The 22,595-nt window shown below is 42.4% G+C and overlaps 1 protein-coding gene across 11 annotated transcripts in view; it reads left to right on the forward strand.

The window, feature by feature from the left end:
• RUBCN (rubicon autophagy regulator) overlaps positions 1–22,595 on the forward strand; it is a 69,602-nt gene that overhangs the window by 43,028 nt on the left and 3,979 nt on the right. For all 11 annotated transcript variants that reach the window (XM_089680106.1, XM_089680097.1, XM_089680103.1 and 8 more), the window contains 7 exons: positions 5,405–5,537; positions 12,716–12,861; positions 12,940–13,004; positions 16,152–16,390; positions 16,521–16,582; positions 17,648–17,801; positions 20,890–20,980. In XM_089680106.1, the coding sequence (XP_089536232.1) occupies positions 5,405–5,537; positions 12,716–12,861; positions 12,940–13,004; positions 16,152–16,390; positions 16,521–16,582; positions 17,648–17,801; positions 20,890–20,980 (890 nt within the window). The remainder of the gene's footprint in view (positions 1–5,404; positions 5,538–12,715; positions 12,862–12,939; positions 13,005–16,151; positions 16,391–16,520; positions 16,583–17,647; positions 17,802–20,889; positions 20,981–22,595) is intronic.

Raw genomic sequence — 22,595 nt, forward strand, 5'->3', positions numbered from 1 at the left:
TGTTTTTAACTGTTTGTCTGCTGTTCAGATTTCATTCTAAGTTTAAGCAACCAAAAAAAAACAGCACAAGGGACATTAGTCGCAGTCAGGCAGATGTGTCCTCTGTGCTGCTGGCTCCTCTGTTAGTTGAAATCGGTCTCTATTAACCCCCCTTCTTCCCCTGCTACCCTAATCTTCGTGTTCAGCAGTGGTTAATAGAGCCGTGACAGGCACTCCTTAAGAGTGCATGACTATATCCATCTATCTCCTCCATATATAGAAGCCTTACTATTTCTTCAATAAATAAAACAGGATCTATGAATCAAGGTAGCGAATCTTTAATTCAGCCGCTGACCTCCATTCAGAAATCGCTTTCCATTTAGGAAGCAGTAGTACAACCCTTAGAAATGGAAAAGCTGGGCAGAAAGGGTGGGCATAGTCGGTCACTTGGAGAGAGCCTGCTGCAGCTACCTCAGCTCTATTAACCCCTACTGCATAGGAAAATTACAGTGGCGGGGGTAGAGGGGGACATCAGAGGAAGAGGATTTCAGCTAATTGAGGAGTCAGCAGCACAAGGGACACATCCTACTAACTGTAAGTAATGTCCCTTGTGCTGATTTTTTTTTTTTCTCATGTTACTAAGCTTAGGTTTTAAAGGAACTTCACTGTGAAAAACCCTAAAGCTGTGCGTGACTCGGACTTGGGAGTGCAATCCCTGTATCCTAGTGGGATTACAGGAGGCTAAAATCAAGACATATGTAAATGTTAATACAAGTTATATGTATAGATACCTTTTTAATGATTTTCTTATAAACCTGTATTTTTAGAGATTTGCATGTAGTTCATAGTCTAGGAAATTACAGACCTTTTAATATTGTTTCCAGTATTAAAAAAAAAAATCAAAGAGATCAGTTTGATGTAAATCTTAAGAAAATGGGTGTTTTGTTTTTTGTGTGCAGGTTTACTTATTTGTAGTGATATACAATGAATCTCTTTTAATGTTCCTTCTTATGCAGCCATACACTTGACAAAATTGCTTACTATTGTCTGCATATTTTATTCTGAGTCTTCAGGATGTTTGGCATTTTAGGCTAACTATACATGGCGAGGTTCCATCATTCAGCCTGTAGTGCTGACTAAGAGAAATCACTCCATTTTCCTTGTCTGTGCTAATCGGCACTGAAGGAGGAATCTGCTCTGCTGGCTATTAGTCTGACAGACGGAATTTACAGCTGTCAGAATATCCAAACAGTGACTGCATCTGAATTGGCTACAGTCGCTGTTACGCCAACAACTTTCTATCCGGCTCCTTCGAATATTTTTTTTTTTTTACGGTTACAAATTGCTGAGTATGGCGGTGCGGGCCGTTCATGCCTTGATCTTGTCTTCTCCAACCGCTGCGCTCCCCACAACCTCACTAACACCCCCTTCCCTCTCTCTGACCACAACCTGATCACCTTCTCTATCTCCTCGTCCTCCAACACCTACCCCTCCAAATGTCACACTACTACCAGCCGTAACCTCCGCAACCTTAACCCTGCCCCCCTCCACTCTGCAGCTGATCAACTCCACGACCGCATCCTCCCCCTGTCCTGCCCCGACTTGGCTATGATTGCCTACAACAACGCGCTGTCAGCAGCCCTTGACTCACTAGCGCCTTTAACCACACGCAACATCAGACTCCGACCGCTCCAGCCCTGGCAGACTGATCACACCAAAACCCTCAAACGACGCAGTCGTGCCCTGGAGCGACTATGGCGCAAAACAAAATCCCAACAAGCTTTCACCTGCTACAAATCTGCCTTCCGCACCTACACCTCCTCCCTCCACGCAGCCAAACAAGCCTACTTCCTGACCCTCATCAAGGCCCTCTCCTCCAATCCTCGCCGACTCTTCTCCACCTTCAACTCTCTACTCTCTCCACCCCCACCTCCACCCAGCACCTCACTCACCGCCCTTGATATTGCCAATCACTTCAAAAACAAGATTGACACAATTCGCAAGGACATTGCCGCAGCTCACACGCCCTCTCAACCCGTCCCCTCTCACACAGCTACCCCATCATCCCCCCTCCCCCTCGACATTACCCGCAGGGACTTCGTCGCTGCTCAAACTCCCTCCAACCCCCTTCCCCCTCACTTAGCTACCCCCTCTTCACCCCTCTCCCACGGCCTCACCACTGCTCTGACCTCCTCTCCCACCCCACCCTACATTCCTCATACTGAAGCTCCCCCAACACTCCGCACCTTTGACCTTACTACCATCGAGGAAGTCTCCAAGATCCTCTCTGATGCCCGCCTCACCACCTGCCCCCTCGACCCTATCCCCTCACAATTCCTACGACCTCCCTCCCCCTCCATCCTACGCTCCCTCACCCACATCTTTAATCTCTCCCTCTCCTCTGGCACTTTCCCCTCCCCACTGAAGCATGCACACATCACCCCCATACTTAAAAAGCCCTCCCTGGACCCCAATGACCCGAACAACCTCAGACCCATCTCCCTGCTCCCACTTACATCTAAACTCCTCGAGCGCCTCGTCTACACCCGCCTATGCTCTCACCTCAACGACAACAACCTCCTCAATCCCCTACAGTCTGGCTTCCGCCCCCTACACTCCACCGAAACCGCCTTACTCAAACTCTCCAACGACCTTCTAACCGCCAAAGCTAATGGCCACTATTCAGTGCTCCTACTCCTTGACCTCTCTGCGGCCTTCGACACAGTTGACCACCCCCTCCTTCTCAAAATACTACACTCCCTCGGCCTCAGAGATTCTGCTCTCTCCTGGCTCTCATCCTACCTGTCACAACGCTCTTTCAGCGTTACCTATAATGCTACCACCTCCCCCTCACTCCCCCTCTCTGTTGGGGTCCCTCAAGGCTCTGTCCTTGGGCCCCTTCTCTTCTCCATCTACACCTCCTCCCTTGGCCAACTCATACACTCTCACGGCTTCAACTACCACCTCTATGCCGACGACACACAAATCTATCTCTCAACCCCCCACCTCACCCCCTCGGTCTCTGCCCAAATCACACACCTACTGAGCGACATATCAGAATGGATGTCGCTCCACTTCCTTAAACTGAATCTCTCCAAAACCGAGCTCCTTGTCTTCCCTTCAGCCCGAACCCCACCCCCCATTGACTTCTACATCACATCCAACAACGCCAATATCAAACCCGCTCTGCAGGCCAGAGTACTTGGTGTCATTCTGGACTCCAACCTATCCTTCCAGCCCCAAGTCCAATCTTTAACAAACTCGTGCAGACTCTACCTCCGCAACATCGCCAAAATCCGCACGTTCCTAACCCCAGAAACCACTAAACAGCTCATCCACTCCCTCATCATATCACGACTCGACTACTGCAACTCCCTCCTCACTGGCCTGCCTCGCCGCTGGCTATCCCCGCTTCAGTCGATCCTGAATACGGCTGCCAGACTCATTCACCTTTCCAAACGCTCCGTTTCCGCCACCCCCCTCTGCCAATCCCTCCACTGGCTTCCGATTGCGCAACGGATCAAATTTAAAATCCTAACACTGACGTACAAAGCTGTCCACCATACTGCCCCGAACTACATCACTGACCTAATATCCAAGTACCACCCAGCACGCACACTCCGCTCCTCACAAAACCACCTCCTCTCTAGCTCCCTGGTCTCCTACTCCCATGCCCGCCTCCAGGACTTCTCCAGGGTGTCACCCATCCTCTGGAACTCCCTGCCCCAACCCATTAGATTATCACCTACTCTCCTCTCCTTTAGGCGCACCCTGAAAACCCATCTCTTCAGGGAAGCCTACCTCACCCCCTGCTAACTTGCTGACCTCCTCCACTCTTCCTACCACTCCATCCCCCACAGCTATCTCCTCCTGTACCACTATCCCATCCCTTCTAGATTGTAAGCTCGAAAGAGCAGGGCCCTCGATCCCCTCATGTTTTGCATTGTATTGGTATTGTTCTGTCACATGTTCTGTCCCCCTTTGTAATGTACAGCGCTGAGTGAACTATTGGCGCTTTATAAATACTGTATAATAATAATAATAATAATAATTTCAGCATATTCAGCAATTGGCTGAAATTTGAGTGGAGTATGACTAGAGTTACAATACAAGTCTGTGAGTTGGATAACTGAAAACCGTGCACTCCCTTTAAGTCATTGCAGTAGCAAGTTTACTCTACTTCTTGTCTAAAATCTTTATATTAATTAGAAACATCACAAAATATGAACTATCCATCATATAGAATGTGTCACATTCTGCAGTACAAACTCAGTGTGTTCCCTCAAAAAAAGAAAATGAGGGAAAAAAAAAAGTATGCTGTCTGTGACTTGGATATGTGCTGTCACCTGTGACATGGATACAACTGTCACCTTGATTTTTTGGTTATACTGCCATCTACAGGAGGTTTGGGCAAGAGATAGATTATTCCTCAGCAAAACAATGTTCAAGCCTTGTTCCCAATATATGTCCCAAGCATAGACAATTGACAGGCAGACTTACTTAGGCAACAGCCCCTGGACCCGTGGAGTCGTCACTACACCTAGAGTTGTTCCAAGACCTGTGTTGCAGGTGGGGGGTGCTGGACCTCCTGGTCTGGCTCAACAACCAAAGTGGACAAAGTTGTCTTCTAGTACAAAGAGCTTCTAGCAGAAGTAGGGGATGCTTTATTGGATCAGTACAAACTAATCTATGCCTTTCCTCTCCTGAAACTTTTGTCAAGATGGAAGGCATTCCGGTGATCCTCATTGCTCCAGACTGGCCTAGACAGAAGTGGTGCACCTGCCCTGGTAAGATGTCTTGTAGACAATCTGTGGGCTCCTTCAGATCATCAGGATCTTTTGTTCTAAGGACTGGATGGGGTTTGGTATGTGTGAGTCCATCTCTCAGCCATTGCTTCTTTCAGGAAGACTGATTCTGCTTTTTTTTTATCCTGGATGGATGCCATAACGGTGCTCCAGCTTCTTGTTTCATCATTTCTAGGTGGCTCAAACAAGTTCCTCCCTTCCTGTCAAGGTGTGTTCTACTAGATCTGTCAGTGCCTCTTGTTGGTTTTTCCGACAAGTTACGATTTCCAAGGCTGCCACCTTCTCTTCTGTTCACATGGTCTGCCAGGTGGATGTGTCCGCCTCTTTTGATGCCAGCTCTGGGCATAAGGTCCTTCAAGAGGCTCTTTAGCTGTAGGCAATCCTAAGTTTTCTGTTATTTTCTTGGGCCTGTAAGCATTTCCCGTGTTGCTTAAACTGCTTTTGGATGAGGTGAAGGAATTCCTGTGTCCCTCAATGAATGAGAAAAAAATGTATATTTTCTCAAAATTTAGAACTCCCTGAACTGTATACATTTTTCACATTCATTTTGAGATCAAGTTACAAGTTTAGATGTGATGCTCCTTTGAATTACTGTCATACCAATATCATTATCCTTGCAGATCTCACTCCTTCCTTTACTCCAACTCTGCTGAAGCTGTGGCCATGGGTCTCCTGAAACAGTTTGAGGGGATGCAGTTACCGGCTGCATCGGAGCTTGAATGGCTGGTTCCAGAACACGATGCCCCTCAGAAGGTGAGCAGTAGGCTATGTATATTGTGTTAATGCTGAGATCTGCACATTATAAGAGTCTCAAACAGCTTATGTCTGTTAATAATGACTGCTTAACTCACAAAGTGTTCTATGAAGCAAACTATGACCATTGGTGACATGCTATGAAAAGCCCTTTAAAGTGGAGCTCCACCCAAAAGGGGACGTTCCACTTTAATGCTTTGTCCCCCGCTCCCCATTAAGGATCGGCACCTTTGGGGAGCTGGTACCCGAATTTGAGAGGTACCCTCTCCCACTTCTGCTGCGATTGCCTATGCGATCAGAAGAAAACGTTGTCCTCCCTCCCCGTAGTCTTCTGGGACACGTGACGGGTCCCAGAAGACTATGGGGCCATTCACAAAGCACAGTGCTTCTCCCACATGCGTAGTGGGCACCAGGCTGTGAAGCCAGCTATCACAGCCGGGTGCCCACACTAAAGATGCCGGCGCCAGGGAGAGAAGACTGCCAGTGAAACCAGTGGTGGTGAGGACACCGCTGGACCGAGGGACAGGTAAGTGGCTGTATTTTAAAAGTCAGCAGCTACAGTTTTTGTATTTGCTGACTTTATTTTTTTTTTTTCAGCTGGAACTCCGCTTTACATATACACTTTTTTCAGATATACTGCAAGATTCCTTCCATTAGGCAATTTTGCCTTAAAGTGATCCTATCAGCAGTATGGTCAGCAGCACTTCTGTCCAGCAGCTAGTTTACTGAAACTTAGTTCTGTACTAGGGCTCCTGGAAATCCGATTTTGAATTCTTGGGCTCTTCAATAGTGGGTGCCCCAGCTGGGCACTGTGATTCCCTACATTGACACCTAGTCACTGCAAGACACAAAAGTGATATAGGGATAGACAGGAGGAACCATAGCCTACAGCAAACTTGCTATTCCACATGCCCAGAAGTGTGGAAAAGGATCAGCCCTGGGATCAGCGCAGTACAAGATGTTTCTGCTTAGGGTTTAAAGTGGAGCAATGTGGTCTCAATTGTTTCTGCTTTGTTTACACGATCTTGTACATACATCTTGTGAGCTGCTACACTGAGTGCAAATGCCAAATAACATAAACAGTACATGTACTATATAATAAAATATTTGAAATTTGTGAATCGCTCACACCATACACATACCCATACAAATGTGTTGTATATAACTAGATAACAATCTAGTGTCACGCTCCACTAACTATAAATAAAAAAACAACTTAAATCCTCTACAAATAAATGTCCATGCAATGTTAGAATCCATAGTTTTTTATATCCACTATTGTGTGGAGATGGAATGCTTCTTAGTACACCTCGTGCAATGTATTCAAACCAATATGTGTACACCTCCACCGGTTGTGCTCTCACCTTGTGTATATGACCAAACCGCTAATTGAGGTCATATATAGCATGTGTCCCTTAGGTGGACTATGGTGGGATAGTTATGCTGTCCAATGGATCTAGATCTCCTTTACTGTCCTAGTTTTCCTCCTCAGTACTGGAATGAAAGAACTTCCATGTGTATGCGTCAGGAGTTGTTATTCTGGACTAAACAATCAAAATGGGTCAAAGATCTCGTACTGCTGTAGATCCGCTCCTAAGCAGGCAGGCATAGGCTGACGTCCTGGTCTGCAGTGAAGGAGACCCAGATCCATTGGACAGCATAACCATCCCACCATAATCCACCTAAGGGACACCTGTTATATATGACCTCACTTCTCGGTTTGGTCATATACGCAAGGTGAGAGCACAACCAGTGGAGGTGTACACGTATTGGTTTGAATACATTGCACGAGGTGTACTAAGAAGCATTCAATCTCCACACAATAGTGGATATAAATAAGTATGGTTTCTAACATTGCATGGACATTTATTTGTAAATTATTTAAGTTGTTTTTTTTATTTATTAGTGGAGCGTGGCAATAGACTGTCAAAAACCGTGCCAAACCAACAACAGTAAAATGCATAATATACTCACAGTAGAACCTAAGGGGTTAATCCTCTGCATTGTGTCAAAAGGATGTTTGACCCTGGCTTCTCTGATCCTCCCATTCTACTGTCCTCAAGCCATCTGCTGATAGAACAGAGCCTTGAGGGCAAGTTGCACATGCTCAGTTTGATGTGTGTTGCTAGAGAGGTTTTTTTTTTTTCTTTTCTTGAGAGAGTGCTTGTGGTCAGCACAGGGCCAGTCCGTACTGTCCAGAGGATCAAGAGTTATGCAGCCTCATAGGACAGTCAGAGGAGAATGAAAACTCCTCCTACAAACTAACCAGTGTCGGCCAGACACTGCTAGAAGTCAAAATACTGTTATATACTGCTGATGAGAAAAGGTATTTAGTTATATTTACTACAGTTTATATTTACTACAATAATTGCATTTTCATGTTGTTTGTACTGTGGGAGACCAGATATAGTGAATGCAGGGTCCTGGGTTTAGTAACACTTTAATAAGACTCATTAACATTTTCCTTATACTATTTGCTCATTCATGGCTTCACCATTTTTATCCACTTCTGCTCTCACACCTGTAAACTCCCTGTGGACCAGCATCATTTTTACATTTCTGCTATGGGCCTGTTTATTTGGCAGTACCTTTTGGCATTACCGAAGGAAATAAAGTAATGATTTATTTTTTAGAAAAAACAAAACTTTCTTTTGGTGATACTGTCTTGCAAAATATGATTTTATTTTTTACTAGCAAAGGTGCAGTGTTCCAAAACAAGCAAGGTTGAATTGGATTGGTAATGTGCAGGGGGGTGAGTAAGAAGGGAAGAATGGAGGTCAGGCGCAGTGGTGACAACAAAGGAGACGGGTCATGGGGATCAGGGGCAGTAGTGGAAGAGGTGTTGGCATGCCGCTGTCATGGTTAAAGTGTTACTAAACCCAGGACCCTGCATTCACTATACAGGTGGTGAAACTCGAAAAATTAGAATATCGTGCAAACGTTGATTTATTTCAATAATGCAACTTAAAAGGTGAAAATAATATGAGATAGACTCATTACATGCAAAGCAAGATAGTTCAAGCCGTGATTTGTCATAATTGTGATGATTATGGCTTACAGATCATGAAAACCCCAAATCCACAATCTCAGAAAATTAGAATATTACATGCAATCAAAACAAGGATTGTACATAGAACAATATTGGACCTCTGAAAAGTAGAAGCATGCATATGTACTCAGTACTTGGTTTGGGCCCCTTTTGCAGGAATTACTGCCTCTATGGCGGCGTGGCATGGAAGCTATCAGCCTGTGGCACTGCTGAGGTGTTATGGAAGACCAGGATGCTTCAATAGCAGCCTTCAGCTTTTCTGCATTGTTCGGTCTCATGTCTCTCATCTTTCTCTTGGCAATGCCCCATAGATTCTCTATGGGGTTCAGGTCAGGCGAGTTTGCTGGCCAATCAAGCACAGTAATCCCACGGTCATTAAACCAGGTTTTGGTGCTTTTGGCAGTGTGGCAAGTGCCAAGTCCTGCTGGAAAATGAAGTCCGCATCCCCATAAAGCTCGTCTGTGGAAGGAAGCATGAAGTGCTCCAAAATCTCCTGGTAGACGGCTGCGTTGACCCTGGACTTAATGAAGCACAGTGGACCAACACCAGCAGATGACATGGCTCCCCAAATCAACACAGACTGGAAACGTCACACTGGACTTCAAGCATCTTGCAGTGTGTGCCTCTCCATTCTTCCTCCATACTCTGGGTCCTTAGTTTCCAAATGAGATGCAAAAGTTGCTCTCATCAGAAAAGAGGACTTTGGACCACTGAGCAACAGACCAGGTCTGTTTTTCTTTAGCCCAGGTAAGACGCTTCTGACGTTGTTTGTTGTTCAGGAGCGGCTTGACAAGAGGAATTTGACATTTGAAGCCCATGTCCAGGATCCGTCTGTGTGTGGTGGCTCTTGATGCACTGACTCCAGCCTCAGTCCACTCCTTGTGAAAGTCCCCAACACTTTTGAATGGCCTTTTCCTGACAATCCTCTCCAGGCTGTGGTCATCCCTGCTGCTTGTGCACCTTTTTCTTCCACAGTTTTCCCTTCCACATAAGTTTCTATTAATGTGCTTTGATACAGCACTTTGGTAACATCCAATCAATTAGCTGATTAGAGTGGGACACTTTGAGCCTAGAATATTTCACCTTTTCACAATATTCTAATTTTCTGAGATTGTGGATTTGGGGTTTTCATGAGCTGTAAGCCATAATCATCACAATTATGACAAATCACGGCTTGAACTATCTTGCTTTGCATGTAATGAGTCTATCTCATATATTAGTTTCACCTTTTAAGTTGCATTACTGAAATAAATGAACTTTTGCACAATGTTCTTATTTTTTGAGTTTCACCTGTGTCTGGTCTCCCATAGTACACAGAACATAGAAGTGCAATTATTTTTGTAAATATAAACGGCTAAACACCTTTTCTTATCAGCAGTTAGAGCAGTCTTGTGACTTCTATCAGTGGCCAGCTGAGCATATGTTAAACCTTGTAAGAGGTGTTTTTATTTTGCTCTAGGAGGATGCAGAACCCCTGACCTCTGTCTGGACAGTGCTGATTGGCCCTGTGCTGATCACGTGCACTCTCCCAAGAGAAAAAAAAAACCTCTCTAGCAATACACACGAATCTGAGCATGTGCACTCCACATAATATGTCTTGTCAGGAGATAAGAGGAGGACATTGTAAGAAGGGGAGGAACAGAGAAGTCAGGATCAAACAGCCTTTTTGCACAATGCAGAGGATTAACCCCTTAGGTTCCACAGGGAGTATAACAAGCATGCTTTACTGCATATACAGACTGATATTACTGTTGTGGGTTTAGTCACACTTTAAAGCATGGTGGCAAGGGGTAAGTAGCAGTAGTGAGAGCAGGAAGGGGGACATACAGGAGAGGTGGTAAGAGCGGGGGGGAGAATGGTAGGGGTTACTGGTGCATGTTTTACCAGTACAGCATGGGGAAGTGGTGTGCACAGGAGTGAATTAACCGTCCTCCTGTGCATCTCTTAGATTACTACTACTCATGCGGCAGCTAATAATAATGAACATGGGAGGAGAATGGACAGTGAATTTTAATGACACCTAAACACCTGCCAACCCGCTATATTAAGTTTGAACCCAGAATCCATATTTGCAAAGGCCAGAGGGGGGAAACTAATCTTCAAATGTTTGCGTTTCTCAGTTACAGTTTGCATTTCAACTGGATAAACATAAAATAATATATTTCTAAACAATTAATTCTTGTTCTATGTAATATTTTGGTTATGAAATCATATTTTCAACATTAAACGAAAGGGGAAACAAAAATGCCTTTTCACTTCTGTATTCTTCTCTTGCAATAGCTATGGCATGCAATCTGTAGACAAAAGACATAGAAAAACAATGATTTGTGAAAAATATTGTGCTACTGTTCCTAAAAAATATAAATTGTATTCTGTAATCTTTCCTGTTTTAAAATTCCACTAAAATTTATAATTCTAGTAGTGGTACAAAACATCGCAGAGTAATTTATGAATTAAATTGGTCTTTGAAATAAAATGTTGTGGTTAAAAAAAAAAAAAAAAATGAACAAAACAAATTATGTTTTGTGGACCGTTAAACTGCACATGTATGCACAGAACAAATGTCCCAAGATGGGATGGGGTTCCTAAAAGATTAGGCATTTGGAAGACTTGTTTTGTGGAGATTTGTGGTACATGTGACTGAATAGAAGTGTCATTCCTATCCTCAATCAACACACACTTCTTCTTTCATTCTCTTCATATAGTGTGCTCTTCTGTGAGCCTTTTACAGTAACCCTAAGCTTTATTAATAGTTACTGTATCAAATAAAACACACATATTGCACAAACTATTGGCCCATTGCTCCTGAACCCATCAAGCAGTTCTCTTGATCTTTGATTAAATGGTGACAATCTAGCACAGCACTGATCGTATAGCTCTATGGAGCTGAGTGTGTAGTGGAACATCTAGTGGATGCGCAGTGGATGCGCAGTGCAACATGCAGTGGAACGCGCCGTTGGACATGTAGTGCAACATGCAATGGTTGCGCAGTGCAACATGCAGCGGATGTGCAGAGCACACGTAGTTGAACATGCAGCGGACGCGCAGTGAACGCACAGTGGAACATGCAGTGGAACACGCAGTTAGACATGTGGAACATTCAGTGGGTGCGCAGTGCGACATGCAGTTGGACGCGCAGTGCGACATGCAGTGGAAAGCGCAGTGCGACATGCAATGGACGCGCAATGGAACGCGCAGTGCAACATGCAGCGGGGCGTGCAGTGCAACATGCAGTGGGTGCGCAGTGCAACATGTAGTGGATGCGCAGTAGAACATGCAGTGGAACGCGCAGTGCAACATGCAGTGGAACGCGCAGTGCAACGTGTAGTGGAACATGCAGTGGGACGCGCAGTGGAACATGCAGCGCATGTGCTGTGAAACGCGCAGTGGGGCATGCAGTGGGCGCGCAGTGCAACATGCAGTGAGTGCGCAGTGCAACATGCAGTAGAACATGTAGTGCAACATGCAGTGGATGCGCAGTGCAACCTGCAGTGGATACGCATGTTGAATAGAAAAACAGCCACCACTCTTGAATGCTCTTTTCACTATTCTAATTGGCACTTTTAGAATGCTATCCTTGTAGAATGTAACCGCTATCTCTTGCTAAGAAAACGATTGTGAGCCGTGTGAATAATGTGTAGTAAGTGATGCTGGATATTTAAAACTCTTTTCGTAATGTAATGAAATCTATAGTTGGTTTTGATAAGTGATGGAGGCTGTATTAGACCTCAGCACAAATGACGTCAATTCTATTCTCCATACTCTGATTTCAGCATTCATTTATTGGTTTCCGGACATTACGACAATCATATAAAAAGCTTAAGAGAAAACGACTTGCTAGAAAACTCAAGTTGGTATGTGGAAAGTGTGGAAGTGTAGGAGGTGCATGGCATACCACTAACTGGCCAGAGAGCCATGTAACCAGTAGCTTTGTGCATTAGATCTGGGCCTAACATTTCAACACATTTAACTCGATTTGATCTTCTAATCCAATGTTGGCATTTTCTGATCAGCTGCTCAGGACCAAGTAAGGCCAGCTACAGCATACGTGTGACACACTACTTGCACTCCACTCTCCTCGTACATGAATTTATTATTCATTGTGTTTTTTTGTTTTTCTGTATTCTAGCTCCTACCAATCCCAGATTCCATGCCAATCTCTCCAGATGATGGAGAACATGCGGACATTTACAAGTTGCGGATTCGTGTTCGAGGAAACTTGGAATGGGCCCCACCAAGACCACAGATCATCTTCAACATACACACAGCTCCAACGTATGCTTTAAGAATACAGCTGTTTGTAAGGGTAGACTGGGATTTCTGACATTTATCATATGCTTCATATTTTTACAGGAAGAAGGTGGCAGTCACAAAACAGAATTACAGATGTGCTGGATGTGGTATTAGGATTGAGCCAGGTAAGTTATCAAGTGGTATTAAGGTGTTAGCTATGCTGGAAACTTTTAAAGCTGAACTCCCTGCAGATATGAAAGACACATATTGATGCAACTCTGTATTCTTTTTTTTTTTTTTTTTTTTTATTACCCACTTGCCCACCAGAGAATTTACCCCCCCCCCCTTCCTCCAACCAGGCCATTTTTTGCGTTACGGTACTATGTTACTTTAACTTACAATTGAGTGGTCATGCCATGCTGCATCCACATGAAATTTACATCCTTTTTTTCCCCACAAATTGAGCTTTCTTTTGGTGGTATTTGATCGCATGTGCGGTTTTTATTTTTTGCACTATAAAAACAAAAACGATAGTTTTGAGAAAAAAAAACAACAATATTTCTGACTTTTTGCTATTAAACATGTCCAGTAAAAAATCTAATTTCATAATAAACTTAGGCCAAAATGTATTCTGCTACATGTCTTTGCTAAACAAAATCCCCAATACATGTAAATTAATTGGTTGATGTGAAAGTTATAGCATCTACAAATGGCCGTATATATACTGGGCTTTTTTTTAATTTTTTTTATTAGTAATGGCGGCAATCAGCAACTTATAGTGGGACTGCGGCGGACATTCTGACACTGGGGGGGGAACAGACTTTGTGTCACTGACATCCCCAGTGACACCAATACAGTGATCAGCGCTAATAAAAAGCACTGAACCTGTAATGAAGGGGTTAGCATCTGGGGCGATCAAAGGGTTAACTGTGTGCTGTTTTACATTATGTTCTGTGTGTGTGTTTTACTGTAAGAACTCTGCTTTGTATGGCTGTGCTGTTTACTAACAGTTACCCCACCCCCGTCGGAGATCCTCCGCAATCACCGGGCGCCTGCGAGTAATCTCGAATGGCGGCACAGACAGGGAGAAATGCAAAATCACGTATATATACTTGATTTTGTGCACAACTGCTGCCCTGTAGCAGTATTTCTGCTATGGGGCGGCGCTAAAGTGGTTAAGCAAGCAGTGTATGTACTGATTGTTTGTCAACCTCTTGCAGGCCCTCTGTAGCAGAGCTTAGATTGGAATAGGGAGAAGCAGCACAAAAAAAGTCAGTTGTGCTGCAGTACTCGTGGAACATGCTGATAGGAGGAGAGAGAGCAGAAGGACAGAGAGATGAGTGTGCTGCTTCTCCTTTCACTGTCCAGTCACAGACTGGGGTGGGACCAGACCTGTATGAACTACAGGTCTCCCGCCCTGCCAGACAGAGTTATGCTGTGAGGTAGAGCTGTGTAACAGAAAAGTAAAAGTTTTTTTTTTTTTTTTAAATAAAAAAAAAACCCAGTTATTTAAAGCACACTCCTTTGAAAGCTGAAAATGAAACCTTTGCAATGTATACAATAAGCAGAGCTTACCTGCTGAGTGGTTCAGCTTTTCAGCCAAACACTACTGTCGGACACCAGCCTACACTATCCCGTTTGGTCAGCAATGTGTTGATGCTGGAACACACCTGCCTGTTCTTCTAGAACACCCTTCCTTCTGCCCCTGCAATACTGAGTGATGTATGAAAATGCCATCCCAACAAAAACAATTCTCTCATAGGCACCTGTTCTGCCTTAGAAATTTGAGTATGTTTGGTGATGCAGGTAGAAGGGAAGTTAAAGGTTAAGTTCACCTTTGGCTTGTAACATGTTTCATGTTCTAACCATATTTAGGGTGGAATATGTAAGATGGGCAGCACAGTGGCTAAATGGTTAGCACTTCCCCCTGGCAGCACTAGGGTCATTGGTTCGAATCCCAACCATGGCACAACCTGCCTGGGGTTTGCATGTTCTCCCTGTGCGGGTTTCCTCTGGGTACTCCGATTTCCTCCCACATTCCAAAGACATGCTGGTAGGTTAATTGGCTTCTCTCTTAATTGTCCTTAGTATGTACGTATGAATGTAGGTTAGGGACCTTAGATTGTACACCCCTTAAGGGTTAGGGACTGATGTGAATGTACAATATATGTAAAGCGCTGTATAAATTGACAGCGCTATATAAGTACCTGAAATAAATAAAAATGTTCCAGCTCCTGCCTCGAACCCCCTTCCCTGTGACAGTGGGCAGGGGGATCTTTTCCATTTTTGCGTAACGGCACTGCGTTGTGGTAACCGACAATTGCGTGGTCATGCAACACTGCACCCAAATGAAATTTACCTCCTTTTTTTCCCACAAATAGAGCTTTATTTCAGTGGTAATTGATCGCCTGTGCGGTTTTTTTATTTTTTGCGCTATAGAAAGGAAAAAAAAAAGGCTGACAATTTTGAGAAAAATAACAGTATTTTTGACGTTTTGCTATTAAACATGTCCAGTAAATAAATTGAAAAAATCAAATTTTGTCATAAATTTAGGACAAAATGTATTCTGTTACAGGTCTGTGCTAAAAAAAAAAAAATCCAAATAGATGTAAATTAATTGGTTTACGTGAAAGTTATAGCGTTTACAAATGGTGGTATTGATACTGGGATTTATTTTTACTAGTAATGGCGGTGATCAGCAACTTATAGCGGGACTGTGGCGGGCATTCTGACACTGGGGGGGAACTGAATTGGTGTCACTGACATCCCCAGAAAGCCCAGAAATGGAAATTACGTGTGTATATACGTGTTTCTGTGCACCCGTGCCTCCCTGTAGCAGTATTTCTGCTATAGGGCGGATGGGAATCGGTTAAAGAGACAAAGTTGCTGCATTTACATTATATAGATCTGTTGATTGACTAAAAGCACCCAGATAGCCAGTGCACCTAAAGCCAGCAGACACCATTTTGGAGACAATCCTCTTGTTTGAAGGTACATTTTTCCTTGGCTCCTCAATATCATCTGCTTTTTTCTAACAAGAACTGTGTTCTAAATTCTTGAGCACCCTAATTTATTATTATAACCTTTGACATTTTTTTGTTGCAAGCCTCAGATTGTCAGTTTCTGATACTTTCAACCAGTTTTTGATCACAGAATGTCCACAAACATCAATACAACCTACCACCAACCATATGTGTCCACCTGTAGGTTGCTTTGACTGGTTCTCACATTGAATTTACTGTGTTGAGATTGCTATGAATGACCAGCATTAGAGTGCTCAACAGAACGTTTTGCCTTGCAAGATTTATATATTTGACTGTTTGTTTTTATAGATTACATCAAAAGGCTTCGCTACTGTGAGTACTTGGGAAAGTATTTTTGCCAGTGCTGTCATGAGAATGCTCAATCAGTCATCCCAGGACGCATTTTAAGGAAATGGGACTTTAGCAAATATTATGTTAGTAACTTCTCTAAGGACCTTCTCACCAAAATTTGGAGTGATCCTCTATTCAATCTCCATGATATAAATAGTGCCATGTATCGCAAAGTGAAAGCTCTGGAGCAAGTTCGGGTAGGTGTCCTGTTTAAAATGACTCAGACTGCTATGAACCTGCACATGGTCTGGCTTAGGAAAGCTTTTGATATTTTTTTTTTATAAGGTAATGCTAGGTATAATGGAGCCTGTTTATTTTACTTTACAGTTATTAAGAATACAGCTGGTACATCTGAAGAACATGTTCAAAACTTGCAGACTGGCCAAAAAGTGAGCTCTTCTTTTGGCATTATATATTGTATTGATCCATTTGTACTTAGTGTTATTAAACCCAGGACCCTGCATTCGCTATATCTGGTCTCCCACAGTACACACAACATGGAACTTATTTTAGTAAATATAAACTGATAAATCCCTTTTCTCATCAGCAGTTAGATCGGTCTTGTGACTTCTATCAGTGTTCAGCAGAGCACTGGTTAAAACTAGTAGGAGGAGTTTTCTGTCTTCTGTAGGAGGATGCAGAACCCCTCACCTCTGTCTGGACAGTGCTGATCACATGCACTCTCCCAAGAGAAAAAAAAAAATCCTCTAGTAATACATACTAAACTGAGCATGTGCAGAGTGACTCCACACAATATGTCTTATCAGGAGGTAAGAGGGAGACACTGGAAGAAGGAGAGGATCAGATATACATGCATATACAGACTGGTTTTACTGTTGTGGGTTTAGTAACACTTTAAAGTGTTACTAAACCCAGGACCCTGCATTCACTCTATCTGGTCTCCCACAGTGCACACAACATGGAAATGCAATAATTTTAATAAATATAAACTGATAAATACCTTTTCTTATCAGAAGTTAGAGCAGTCTTGTGACTTCTATCAGTGTCCAGCAGAGCATTGGTTAAAACTTGTAGGAGGAGTGTTCATTTTTTCCTGATAGTTTTATGAGGCTGCAGCATCCCTGACCCTCTGTCTGGACAGTGCTGATTGGCCCTATACTGATCACATGCACCCTCCCAAAGAAAAAGTCTTTCTAGCAGTACACTTCAAACTGAGCATGTGCAGCTTGCCCCCAAGGCTCTATTCTATTAGCAGATGGATTGGGGACTGTGGAAGAAGGGGAGGATCAGAGAAGACAGGGTCAAACAGCCTTTTTACACAGTGCAGAGGATTAACTCCTTAGGTTCCACAGTGAGTATAACAAGCATGCTGTACTGCATATAAAAACTGATTTTACTGTTGTGGGTTTAGTATTACTGTTAACTAATTTTTCTATGTTAATATTTTGACAGTGAAATCTGATTTATAATAACTATGGGATGTTTTCCCACAGCATACTTGAATTTTATGACAGTGTACCTGGACATCTTACTGAAGACCTTCATCTCTTTTCCTTGAATGACCTTACTGACATTAAAAAAGGGGATTTGGGGCCCCGATTGAAGGAGTTAGTGAGGCTTGGAACCTTACATGTGGATAAATGCATGGTGAGAATTTCCATTAGTTCATTAAGCACTTTCTGGTAGGTGCTCGGGTGGGTTTTTTTCCCCCATCACTGGAAAGTGAAAGCGATGCTTCTTCATTCAGCACTTTAGCTAAGTGCTGAAATGTTACCATTTGTGGTGTTACAGATTTATTCATTGTCAATGTTTCTAATTTCATGCTAATTAATGTCCCACTCATCTGCAGGTATATATCCACTAAATCTAGCAGAAAGAGAATGAGCCAAACCATGAGTACACCATCCGCATACCCCTCTGCCAGTTGTTTAGTCATTTACAGTGTATGATTTGATTCAATGGCACCTTTTCGGTTCATTTTGTTCTAGTGTATCTTAAAGTCTCATCACTGAAGATTCATGTTGGAAACCTTTTTTTTTTTTTTTCTCATTCTGTTTGAAACTTTTTTTATAAAAAGTTAGGCAGAGGAATGGTTCTTAAAGGCTAAAATCATTTTTCTGAGCATGTTTCATGTGCCGTCTATATTTAGGACGTCACATGAAACATGTCAGCATGCACAGCCCCCACCTTCAACCCCCTCTACAAAATCGGAGGTTTTTTTCCTCGCTGGCACCTCTCAGTATTGAAATTGGCACGGTTGATTTTCAGGAGGTCTGGTTCAGATGGGCCCGTACATCCGGGTTTACTATGACTAATATTAGCAAAATACTATGCAAGTACAGTATGCTATATTTGTAATCATTTGGATTGGACATGGAACCATCTATTGCAATTTAAAGTAGATGCATATTTTGTTCATGGCCAGTGGGCCATCTTATGTTTGCCATAGCAGCCTTAAGACTGTATTTGAGATGTAGTGTTGAGAAAGAGATGTGTGTACCCAATTTATATTCTGAACCTTGTATTTTTGTACTTTTATACAAAATTCTAATAAAGATTTGAAAAGAAATTGGCATGGTTGTGCATGGCTTTGCCTGCAGAGTTGTGCCATTCATTCACAGGAATCTTTGAATAAAAAAAACTACTTGTCCTTTCTGCCATCGCGGTGGAGGGACTTGTAGGTCTGAAAGGAGCACAAGTGACATCTCTACACTTGTAGTCCATCGACAGTTCCTCCAGCCCTGTAACCAAAAGTCTGTACGTTGACACAGATCACTGGCTGCAGCAATAGTCTGCAGGTGTTTAACTGCAATCCACTGATTGTGATTGCAGTGCTCTCCAGGCTCCTATGCAAAAGCAAAAAATAAATGCACATATTCTTAATATTATGCGTGCATTTATTATTTTTTTTTTTAACCAATTCAGTACCGGGCAATTTTACACCTTCCTGCCCAGGCCATTTTTCAGGTTTCAGCGCTCTCACACTTTGAATGACAATTGCGCGGTCATACAACATTGTACCCAAACTAAAATTTTATAATTTTCTTCACACAGCTAGAGCTTTCTTTTGATGGTATTTAATCACCGCTGGGGTTTTTATTTTTTGCTAAATTAACAAAAAAAAGACCCAAAATTTTGAAAAAAAAACACGTTTTTCTTTGTTTCTGTTATAAAAGTTTCCAAATAAATAATTGTTCTTCATAAATTTAGGCCGAGATGTATTCTGCTACATGTATTTGGTGAAAATAACCCAAATTAGGATGTATTATTTAGTTTGTAGGAAAGTTATAGAGTTCACAAACTATGGTATAGATCTGAATATTGATCAATCCTGAAGTACTGACAGCCAATCTAATTTCTTGAGGTCCAAGAATGTCAGAATAGTACAGATATCCCCAAATGACCCCTTTTTTGCAAAGTAGACAGTCCGACGTACTTCATAAGAGGAATGGCGAGTTTTTTGAAGTTTTATTTTTTTTTGTCATTTTTCGGAAAATGAAAAAATAAGAAAAATTATTTTCACAATTTTTTTTTTTACATACAGTCACCAGTGCAGTACAGGGTCATCATATAACTGGCATGGTGGTGATCAGGGACACTGACTGGTGACAGTGGGAAAAAAAAAATTTTTTTTTATTACATTTTTTTTTCTCTTTTTTTAAGATTTTTTTTTTAAGATTTCACGATGTCCAAAGTAGTACAATGTTACCATAGTAACATTGTAGTACTTTGGGTAAGTGATCAGTATTTTTTTTTTTTTACACAATTTGCTTATAGCAAAGAATTACTTTGGTATAAGCAAGCATTTACCTGAATGACATCGATTCAGTCAGGGTTTTTTTTTTTGTGCTTAGCTGTGATTTGGCCACAGCTAATCAGGACATGTGCATGTGATCGCTGTGACCATTCACAGCTAGACACTAGTATACAATGGATGGCATGAATGAAGCCATCCATTGTATACAACTGTCATGTGACCTGCTGTGATTGGTCACAGCAGGTCAAATGATACTGGCAATGGGGGCCAGTACTCAGATCTGTCATCGGCCGTGTCCGAGGTACACGGCAGGTGACAGATCGTGCTGCTGCGCGGCTCTGCAAGCGCGAGAACTGCGCATGTGCAGGAGGACTCCATATGGCGGCCTCCTGGAAAGCTAGTACATTTTTCAGAATGCCATACAGCTATTGGCCGGGCATCAAATGGTTAAAAAGGTAAATTTAGCTTTTAAAAGTGGACCTTTTACTTAAGAATCCTTTTGTATTAGAACTCAGAGGGCTCTATGCCTCCTGCAGTTTCCTTTAGTAAAGGGTCGGATGGAAGCTTGGAGCTTAACATTTCAGTATTTATACGTAATTAATACTGTGTTCCAAACACTGATATATCAATGCTCTTTTAGATTGTAAGCTCCAAGGATCAGGGCCCTCCTAACACTCTTGTATTGAACTGTATTGTTGCTGTATTGTCTCCCATTATATTGTAAAGCGCTGAGCAAACTGTTGGTGCTATATAAATCCTGTATAATAATAATAATAATTATTATACAATACTATTAAAACTAGTGGCCTAATTTAGAAAGCAAAGATGTCACTGCCTAATATAAATCAGATGCAGGGAACAAGAATATTTTATTACATTGATGTTAACAAAATAACTAGTTTATATTTTGTAAATTGATTATAGCTGGATGTACCCATGCTTTGATTTAACTGTCTTCATTTCATCCTTGTCTTGTAGTTGTGCCAAGCTAAAGGCTTCATTTGTGAATTTTGTCAGAGTGATGAGGTCATCTTTCCCTTTGAGTTGTCTAAATGCCGGAGATGTGAAGGTATAATCCACAGCAAGCTCGCTATATTTATCACATACAGAAGTTTCATTTCAGATTTAGTGGCATTCAGATTCTAAATACAAATTACAATCCAGAAATACATAAGGAACTGGTAGTTAAGTACTGTGTTTTTGGTGATCTTTCACAGTGATTAAACATTTTATGTACAAGCAGATTTGAAGTTTGAAGGCACAATTGTGAAAGGGGTCAAAATGCTGAACAAGAATTAACAGGTTGCGTGCATATTCAATGTGAAATAACAATACAATATTTATAAATAGACAGGCACTACATAAATAATGTGCATGAACATATAAGAGGCTTGTTTCCCAACAAGCCCCTAAACCAAACCATTAAATTATATATATATTACACCTATAGTGGGGGCTATATTCACCACTACCTTTACAAAAAACACAAACACAAAATTCAATAAAAGTCCAAAGGTGAGTTTAGGTTTTGAAAGAAGTGACAGTCCTTTCTATTCCTCTATAATGTGAGTCAAATAAGTGAGTGATTTTGTATCTTCACTACGTGGCGGCAAGGTATATATAAATTGCTCACTCACCAGACCTTTGGTGCTCAGGTGCGCTTTTGGTCATATAGGGAACCATCCTCCTCAGGCTTTCCTAGAATGTTGCTCCCCTCCAGCAGCTTTCTATTGGTAAGGCCAAAAGCTAAGGCAATGGGATTTTCAGGAAACTTTCTGATTTCATCTATGGTGTTCACTGCGGGCTAATCCTTAAGAAGATGTGGTGCCAGACTGCTCAGATACACCAGACAGATACAAAATCTTTTTAAGTGTAGCATTTATTATATAAACATTAAGAGCATAAAACAAATGATTTTGCACATGGAGCTGTGCCTATAATACCAGCACCAGTATCTGCAGCTTGTCAATGTCAAAGATGGCCAACGTGTGCTCCAGGCTTTGCTTTCGCTATGGCTGAACATCCCTGGACCCGGAAGTGACGTAGCGATGTAGCCTTGTTTAAGATTTTGTTTGACAAAACAGGAATGTGCCCATTGTACATATTATTTTATTTTTTTGGCACATGCCGACAAAATCAAAGCAGCAAACCCCACAAAAGCTAATGTAAATTTCAGTATGTATGGCATCTGTTAACTTTCTACTGTAACTGTGATTTGAGTTTCCGTGTCAGGAGTTACTTGTCTCCTAAGGCAGGCCATTCATGATGTGATTTTTATTTCCTGCAACCCGTGGTGGCAAGTAAGAAAATCGCTAGATTCCCCCATCAACATGGTCAGTGTTGATGGGGAAATTCATCCCATGGAGCTAGGCGGTGGGGCTCGGGGAGCCGTCCCTGCTGGGAGAACACAGTGATTATTGCTAGTGGCTATAGCCGCTGGCAGTAATCGAATGCCAGAAATCCAACATGCTGGTTGTACCCAAGTCGATCATTGGATTGACTTGGGTACAATCAACCTGCTCATACATGGATTGAATCTCAGCTGGTCCCTGCTGAATTGGCCTAAATTTGAACCATCTATGGCCAGCTTGTGCCCTCTGACGAATCGCAGAGCAGACCACAGAGTAGACAGGTAGAGGCAGAAGTGCAGACAAGTTGTATGGGGGCTGCAGATTTTCTTCTGA

The sequence above is a fragment of the Staurois parvus genome, unplaced genomic scaffold (assembly GCF_062004578.1).
Source record: "Staurois parvus isolate SC_StPar_1 unplaced genomic scaffold, SC_StPar_1.0 ptg000235l, whole genome shotgun sequence".
In the NCBI taxonomy this organism is placed as follows: Eukaryota; Metazoa; Chordata; class Amphibia; order Anura; family Ranidae; genus Staurois; species Staurois parvus.